Genomic DNA, 9,358 nt, shown 5'->3' on the forward strand with positions numbered 1-9,358 from the left:
TTTAGCTGTGTGACCTTGGAAAAGGTGTTTAATTTCCCAGCCTCGGTTTTGTCCTCTGTAAAATGGAGATAGTAGGGGAAATGCCCACTTTCTGGGATTCTGGGAAAGGATTAAATGAGATGGTGTCTGTGAAGTGCCCAGCACAGTGCCCAACTGAAAGGCCTCGATAAGGGGTAAACATTTTTGTCAGCCTTGAATCCATGACCTTCCATAGTTGGGGCCTCTAAGGAATTAGAATGGGCTTCCAAAAAATATGTTCCCCAGTTATCTCCTTTAGTTCTTCTATTTGTTTTTCGTGGCACTCTCCTTTGGGAGTACCCAACCATTGGCTCTGGGGCTCAGGAAACAGCACTCGGTTCCCCGGCAGTCGTCGGTGGTGGCATTGGCAAGAGTGCCGCTGGAAACACGGGGGATTTTGGCAGGCTTAGCGGTGTTTGCTGTTGGAGACTGCCTTGGCAAAGTCCTAGGTGAGAGAGGGATGCCTGGGCTTCCCGCTGATTCATCCCTTTAGTGTGGAATTCCGACTAACCTGCATCTGACTTGGGGGGTGGGCAGGAAGAGCCCAGGGGGCTTCGTTATAGAGGCATTTACCCCTTTGAAATTCTCCTACTGAGGGATCATCCTGCACCTTGTGGGTTTCCTCCTTTTCAAGCTGAACAACTGTGGCTGCTGGTCGAAATAATTAAACAGAAAATGTTCTGGTATTTCTGGCACAATTAAAATTTCTACTCTTCTTAATTTAATAGAATCTTAGGATTTTATTGCCAGGACAGCCCTTAGGGGACCAAGGCAACTCTGCCACGTGAGAGGCGAGGGGCCTCCCTCAGAGCGGGAGCAGGTGCATTGCTCCTGCTCACGTCCCTTGTCCCTTCACGTTAGCTGGTGAACTGGTGACATTTTAACTGTAGTCACTGCAAGAAAACCATTACTGTTACTACCGTGTGCGGATCTTACTGTATTTACCAGTTTATTACCTAGGATTGCAACCCATTTAGAAATCTCAGTGGCTTAACCCAGCAACGATTTATTTGTTGCTCACACATCAGGTCCAATCGGAGTCGGGTTCTTCTCTGCCCAGACGCTCGGGGACTTGAGCTCACAGGGGCCCCGCCATCTCGTAGCCATTTCGCAGGGCACAGGCCTTGCAGGTTGCCATGGCAGGGAAGAGAATCAGCACTTCTTCTGTGCTCCTGCCCCAAAGTGACAGAATCATTTGGCAAACCGCTCATCTGTCAGACCTGGTTATATGACCCTGCCTAACTGCAAGGGGGCTGGAAATGTGGGGGACATACGGAATATTTGATGAGCATTACCAGGGAGAAGTGTTACTGAAAACAAATGCAGCTTCTTCTCTCGATCTGCCAAGTTTCATTGCTCCCAGTTTTCTAAGCCACCAGGTTCACAGAGGCTGTCATGGCAGCAGCTTTTCCTGATACTCTGGTGGGGACAGGGAAAGCACCGCCAACCGCAGAGTCATGGGGTCCATGAGCAGAGGGACAGATGATGCAGATAATGTGACTTCAGCTGCTGACTTTGTGTGGTAAGTTTTTGCCCCCAAAGATACCAGATCCTAATCCCTGGAACCTGTAGGTGTTGTCATACAGGGCAAAAGGGGTGGTCCAGATGTGGTTAAATTAAGGCTCTTGAGATGGTGGGATTATCCTGATGATCGCACCAGGCTGTAAATGCTGTCACGTGCATCTCCATGAGAAGCACGCAGGGGGAGATCTGACACAGCGACAGAGGAGGAGGAGGAGGCAGCAGGGCCCTGGAGACAGAGATTACAATGACTGGCTGCCAGCCAAGGAATGCCCACAGCCACCAGAGGCTGGAAGAGGCGGGGAGTGGACTCTCTCCCAGACCCTCCGACGGGAGTGTGGCCTCCTAGGGCTCGGCATTGGCCCAGGGATGCTGATTGCACTTCTGGCCTCTAGAACTAGGGGGGAATACTTTTCTGTTATTTTTATGCCATCAAATTTGTGGTGATTTTTAACAGCAGCCACAGGACAGTAATCTACTTGGGTTTCCAGGGTCTTGGTGGTCAGTGGCTGTCGCTTCTACAGACAGTGCCCTGAGGGTTTGGTGACTGGCGTGAAGACTGGGAAACTGGGTGCCTGGGGAATGGGCTGAGAGGGAGAATTTTCTTTGTAGCCTCTGTTTTCACATTTTAAATTTTTTAAAAAATTCTTCATTTTTTTTTAAAGAGGGGAAGGGAAGGAGAAAGGGGAAGAGAAACATCAGTGTGTGGTTGCCTCATGTGCTCCCCCTACTGGGGACCTGTCCTGTGACCCAGACATGTGCCCTGTCTGGGATTCGAACCAGTAATCCTTTGGTTCATAGGCTGGCACTCAGTCCACTGAGCCACACGAATCAAGGCTGTTTTCACCTTTTAAATTTGAACTACATGAATATACTACATATTCAAATAAGAAATAAAATTGATCTTTAAAGCCCTGCGAATGTCACAGTAGGGGGAACATGGTTAATTTTACATGTTCATTTCCCCAAGTAACTTCAGTACCGCTTGTGTTCTGTGACTGCACTTTGAGGAATTCTTTACAAAATGTTGCCCCACGGGCCTTACCATCTCCCCTACTCCAATTTCTTCTCTCTCTGTTGTCCTTCTGATGTTTGGGCCTAGGTCAGCGATGGGAAAGAATTATGTGGGAAAACATGAATGATGGTGTAATAATTATAACTTACTTTAAATCTAAAATGTAATTTAATTAAAATTTACCTTAGAATTGCCTCTTATTCTGGATCAAGGTTTCCTGACTAGTGTGCTGAGATTTCATTTTCCCAGCCTCGGGACTGTGGGCAACGGTGAGTGGCCAGAGCCCCCAGACAGGCGGCTTCCACTTTAAGAACATAACTCCTTGGCGCCGGTACATTATGTAAATATTACCCTGATGTGCGTGTGCGTGCCGTGGTGTGGAAAGGTTGGTAAATACTGTTCTAACTAACGTGTGCCCTTTAAAAAATGTATGTTGCATAAAAATCGCTATGGAAAGCAAACGGGGTCTTTGGGAAAATTCATCCTGGTAACTGTTTTGCTCCAGCGCAAGAGTCCGCAGCCTTGTCTGCACTGTGACAGCCCCGGGGACGGCACTGCTCAGCTGGCGAGGGCACGGTGGTCCTGCCAAGCCCGGAGAGCTGGCTCAGCCTCGCGTCTCCCACACCAAGCCTATAGGCAGAGGTGGCAGAGTACCATTTTGAGAAATGATCTTGCGTTCACTCTAATTTACCAAGAAGTGCATCATTGAAAACGGGGGTACGTCTGCAGTACAGGAACAAAGTCCTCTGACCAGTGTCATAACTGACATCACAGCTGAGAATCAGTGCCCTCTCAGGGTACGTGACGTGTCACATTGAGGTTGGCTGAGTTATAAGTTCATTTCAATTTCACAAAATAAGAAATAGGTTTTAAGTATTAGTGACAAGCAAAACAAAAAAATCAGTGGTTTTACATGCAGTATGTAAATAAGAACTTTCTCAAGTTTACTTTTCATTTGAGCTGTAGTATTTGTTGTTCTGTTGCGTCCTAGTGGGTCTGATGATGTTGGTGATGCTGTCTGTCCTTTATGTTTTCTGGAATAAGTAACTGAATTAATATGTTAGTATAGTACTGTCTGAAAAACTCTAAGAGCTATTAAAATGCTTAAAAATAAAATGATCGGTTCTTCTTTTGTTCTCTTGACAGGATAATTGAAGCCATCTGCATAGGTTGGTTCACTGCAGAGTGCATCGTGAGGTTCATCGTCTCCAAAAACAAGTGTGAGTTCGTCAAGAGACCCCTGAACATCATTGACTTGCTGGCAATCACGCCGTATTACATCTCCGTGTTAATGACAGTATTTACGGGCGAGAACTCCCAGCTCCAGAGGGCTGGAGTCACCTTGAGGGTGCTTAGAATGATGCGGATTTTTTGGGTGATTAAGCTTGCCCGTCACTTCATTGGTCTTCAGACACTTGGTTTGACTCTCAAACGATGTTACCGAGAGATGGTTATGTTACTTGTCTTCATTTGTGTTGCCATGGCAATCTTTAGTGCACTTTCTCAGCTTCTTGAACATGGGTTGGACCTGGAAGCATCCAACAAGGACTTCGCCAGCATCCCTGCTGCCTGCTGGTGGGTGATTATCTCTATGACTACAGTTGGCTATGGAGATATGTATCCTATCACAATGCCTGGAAGAATTCTTGGAGGAGTTTGTGTTGTCAGTGGAATTGTTCTGTTGGCATTACCTATCACTTTCATCTACCACAGCTTTGTGCAGTGTTACCATGAGCTCAAGTTTAGATCAGCTAGGTACAGTAGGAGCCTCTCCACCGAGTTCCTAAATTAATGCATTGCAAATCAAGTCTTGCATATACTTTGTTTGGTAGAAAGAGCTGATGCTCCTTCACATTGATGTGTTTCTTGCTCGGCAGGCACTGCAGCGTGGAACTGTTATCTCGGTGGGGTAAAAACTATCCTTCCCAGCTGAAGGGGTAAAACAGTTTACTTATTATGGAGTAAATAGGAGTGAGACTGCAAAGGAGAAGTAATAATCTCTAGAGTTAATTTTAGGATCTTATTTTATTTAGGCTTGTCTCCTTCTTGCCTTGAACAATGACTCTTTTTTTGTTTTCAAGTATATTATTTGAACATTTTAAAATGGAAAGCTACTATTTTCCAAATGTTTTTCCATCTTATGAATTCAGAAGAAGCTTGGAAGTTATGGTGTTTTTTGTTGGAGAGTAACATTTTCATTTCTAAATGTTTTATAATCTCTCATATCAATGTCAGAAGTATCTTGGAAACATATGTCACATGCGGGAACTGTTTAACAAATACTTTAAAAATTTGGCTGAATTTAAACTGTATAATGGAGCTAGATACAAGCAAGAATAGTATTGGAAAACTTTTCCAGCACATTTCTCAATTCTCAGATTTATTTTTGTTGCTATTATTCATTTAATCACACAGCTTCATGAAGCTTGAGTATGTCCTCACTTTTTCATTTTGGACTTGTAAAATCTCTTTACTGAAATGCCTCTTTTAAAAGAGTGTTCTAGAATGAAGAGAGCTTATATTAGTTAGCATTTAATTGGAGTTATTTTATTTGAATTCATTGCTGTCACTAGGTGGTAATTGACCTTATATACCGATGTCCAAACAACAAGATTTTTGCATAAAAATTATAATAGAAGAAGTTTGATATTATGGCCCATATTTTTCTTCTGTTCTTTTTTTTCAACTGAACAACATGGGTTAAGGCTTGCCAGGTGAAAAGATATCTATGTACACCAAAGTCATGCTTAGATGTTGTCACTGGATTATCATAAACACAGAAATGAAATATTTTCTTACTCTTGGTTGCTGTGTAGCTTAGCCATTGTAAGCCAGCTAAAAGCAATTAATACGTAACTATTTGATCTGATCTTCGCCATTGTGAAATATGGCTACATCAAAACTTCTTGCAACACTATTGAATAATATGCCACATAATTTTAGCTAGATTATTAGAACTAGATGTAAAACTGATGACTGTTTAGTGCTAAATTTTACTAAGGTAAATTAAGACTTTTGCCTTGTTAACCAGCTGCCATAAAGAAGTCAGTGTATAGACACAAAAAATTAAAGTCATAGATTAACGAATAATTTAATATTGTACACCATAATCTAGTGGGGGGGAGTGAGGCAGAGAGAGGATGGCACTTTGATATATTTATCGGAGAAGGAGTTACCAGAATTGTTCTTTAAAGGAACGTTAGCCATCATCGAGTTCAGACCCCAGCTGGTACAGGTGGAAAACCAGGGACGAGATGGTACGATTGTGAAGGAGTTAGGGCTACCACCTGGATCTCTAAAAATGGAGTCCAGCAGGTTGTTCTTCACAAACCTCTGGGTTTTGAGAAGCCACACTTCTTTGCCATTGCCATTGCTGAGGGGATAATAGCAAAACTTTTCCTTTCCCCCGGTTTCCTGATTTATATGATATTTTGGCCATTAAGAATCTCACCCCATCTTTCTTACTATTGCACAGTGGTATGCTACCCATTACATACTCAAAATAAATTATATTATTTATTGAACATTTATTGTATTTTAATATATTGGAAATAAATAGCATGGATTTATTTTTTTCTTACCTATTTGGATCAAGGTTTTGTGATTTATGCAAATAATATGTAGACAACAGCATCCCGATATTACTAATTAAGATACAATAGCCATCCATTTTGCTGAGACAGGGAACTCTTCATGGGAATACTATGTCTTTTTTTTTTACATTTATTTTTTTAAATATTTTATTTATTTATTTTTGGAGAGGGGAAGGGAGAGAGAAAGAGGGAGAGAAACATCAATGTGTGGTTGCCTCTCATGCACCCCCAACTGAGGACCTGGCCTGCAACCCAGGCATGTCCCCTGACTGGGAATCGAACAGGTGACCCTTTGGTTCGCAGTCTGGTGCTCACTCAGTCCACTGAGCCACACCAGCCAGGGCAGGAATACTGTGTCTTTTCTTTCCCAAATAAATTATAAATACCTTGAGGACTGGGGTGCCCTTTTTTGCACACACCTTTTATATTCCCACAGTGTCCATGGCAGATTTGGGCAGAAACTATTCACTGATTTGGGGGGAGAAACTTCTGTGTGCAGAGGCAGAGAAGCAAATTCCTATACGTGTACCTGCATAGCCACATTGGTGAACACACATGCGGACTGTGAGGCTGCCCTCAAGTAGCAAGTAAAAACTCTCTTGTTGGAGACGCCAGATTTTTCATAAAGGAGCATGTTGGATAAATTCTGAAGACAGTTCAGCTACCCATTAGTTACTAAGAATGAACAGAGCTTTAGCACCAAAACCCTGGAAAGTCCCTTAGCCTAAGGTGGACCCAGACTGTTGGCATCCCAGTGTCGGGTCGGGACCCAGGAACCTCGTTCTCAGCCTTCTGGTTCCGTGCTCTTTGGACATACTTCTTGTTTGTTTTGTGACATCAGAAGGCATGAGTGATTTCTTTTAAAAATATTTTCTTTGAGGCCCCTTTTTATAGGTCAAATAAAAAGCAAGCATTTCTTTTAGATGCCCTAGATGTCAGGAAGGAGGGCTTGGGACCAATGTATAGGGAACTCCGGTTTTCTATCGAGTTTTTAAATTGCAAAACTTCAGTTGTGCACCCACTCACATATACGCAAATAAGTGCAGTGCATAGTTACCACTGCAGTATTTAGAAGGTGCAGGTTGAGAAATACCATAGCTAGATAGGAAGTAACATGGGTTGAAGCTTTAATGGAATGTTCTGGAGAGGTGCCATTTTGGTCAGGGAAGCTTGCACACACTTCCCTGTTTGTTCAGCATGCTTCCGTATGGTGTTTTGCTTCCTGCCTTTTCAGACCCATCTGCACTCAGAGGACCGTGTATCAGTTCTGCCTCGAAAGTAAATTAATGATTTACTGCTCTGTGCCGTGGAGCCTTCCCAAGGCAGGTGCAGTGTCATCTGCAAGCATGATTACATGGTCCGGTCCTGTGATTAACTTTGTTTCCTTGTAGCAATTCCCCACTAGTGCCTAAACATTTAGACATTCCCAATTTTTTTAAAGATTTTATTTGCTTATTTTTTAGAGAGAAGGGAAGGGAGAGAGAAAAAGAGGGAGAGAAATATCATGGTGTGGTTGCCTCTCATGTGCCCCTCCACCAGGGGGCCTGGCCCTGCAACCCAGGCATGTACCCTGACTGGGAATCGAACCAACGACCTTTTGGTTCACAAGCTGGCACTCAGTCCACTGAGCCACAGTAGCCAGGGCATAATAAGCACTTGAAGTTTTGATCATCAGTATAGGTGCAGTTGCCAGTTTACTATTTAGGGGATTGTATTCTACAATCTGCCTTATTCTATAATTTAAACAAATTAATTTTAAGAAACTTTGGTGAGAAACCTGTGATTTATATTGAAAAGTACTAACACTATACCATGTACAGTGAAAGCATTAATGACATTTAGAGGATGAAAGAGAGGGGGAATAAGTATTATTTGGGTTTCACCTACTAGGACTAATGCTATGTCATTTATATCTGAAGTGTTGCTCTTTATTTATGTAACATTGTATTAAAACTAAGACTAAAATTTCCCATAATTTTGTATTAGGTAGGTTTTTCTCCCCCTTAGATTTCAGTTATTTCAATCGTTTTGAAGTAATCCTATGACTCTGTCCACGACACAGTAGAGGATGTCTGTAGGGTGTATTGTTGTTGTGTGGTTTTTTTTAAAGGAAGTATAAGTAATGACAGGGGGTTTTTTTCTGTCTTAATATGCAAGGATTTGCTTAACTTACACATTGCTTTTTACTGGATATTAACAAGCTTGATCTTGCAGCTTTGATGGAATTCCACAGCCTCTGCAACACAGAGGGCAGGGGAACTCCCCTTCCTGAGTGGAGAGCAGTACCTGAGTTCTAAACTGGAACTCTGAGCTGGAGAGATGTCTCCGTGTGTGTGTGTCCATAGCTACGTGTGGATTTGTCTTCTTTCTTCAGCCCTGGCTGCTCTTTCGTTGGAAACACTCAGAAGTAAAATGCAAAATTATGACATTGCTGCAAGGCTTTGCTTCCAGGTCCATGTGACAGCAGTTTATTTTTTGTTCATAGGACAGAATTGGAAAGTTTAGATTTTTTTTGCTTTGAGTTAAACTGCCTATTTTCATGAATGTATCTATTCAGAAAATTTTACCATTTGCAAGTTTTTTTTAAATAAGACAAATGATATCTTGCTTATAGTAATTTAAGGGAAGTCACCTTGTATTACCTTCCAGTCGACTCAGTTTAAAAAGATCAGGTAGAAATTGAGCATTTGTATGTTTGTGTCTTTTTCTTAACGTTTTAAAATTTATGATTTTTTTTTGGTGCTGCAGTACAAGGCAGAGATAAGAACACTGGCAAGAAATACTTAGGTGCATCCCACTTTTTGTAGTAAATAGGTTTCCAATCATTTGGGTGAAAAGAAAAAGATTTGAAACATAATATTTCATATACAGGAACTCAGGGAATTCTTTCAACCCGTGAATCATCCTTCTGTTCTGTTACTATCTCCTGAAGTGTGTGTTTTTCTATTTGATTTTTCAAGTACATTATTAGCATGAGGTCTCTGGGCAAGGGCATACCTGCATGAGGATCAGAATCAGATTAAATTATTGAAAATCTGCTGTGTATGACATCAGGTTATCACATTGCACTTCATAATGAAGACTTCTATCAACTATTAATAATAAAAGGCATGGTTGTCTGGTCCCCACAAAAGTTTTCTGAGGGGTGGCTGGGGATGGTAGGTGGATATCTTCTTTTTATTACCTGTGTTAAATCTTTGCTGCTTTTCCC

At 42.1% G+C, this 9,358-nt stretch overlaps 1 protein-coding gene across 2 annotated transcripts in view; it reads left to right on the top strand.

Annotated features, from left to right (window-relative positions):
* KCNG3 (potassium voltage-gated channel modifier subfamily G member 3) overlaps positions 1–4,749 on the top strand; it is a 30,242-nt gene extending 25,493 nt beyond the window's left edge. For both annotated transcript variants that reach the window (XM_045828347.1, XM_045828348.1), the window contains exon 2: positions 3,701–4,749. In XM_045828347.1, the coding sequence (XP_045684303.1) occupies positions 3,701–4,346 (646 nt within the window). In that variant the 3' untranslated portion in view covers positions 4,347–4,749. The remainder of the gene's footprint in view (positions 1–3,700) is intronic.
* The last annotated feature ends 4,609 nt before the right edge of the window (positions 4,750–9,358 follow it).

The sequence above is a fragment of the Phyllostomus hastatus genome, unplaced genomic scaffold (assembly GCF_019186645.2).
Source record: "Phyllostomus hastatus isolate PE091 unplaced genomic scaffold, TTU_PhHast_1.1 phas_scaffold_78, whole genome shotgun sequence".
Classification (NCBI taxonomy): domain Eukaryota; kingdom Metazoa; phylum Chordata; class Mammalia; order Chiroptera; family Phyllostomidae; genus Phyllostomus; species Phyllostomus hastatus.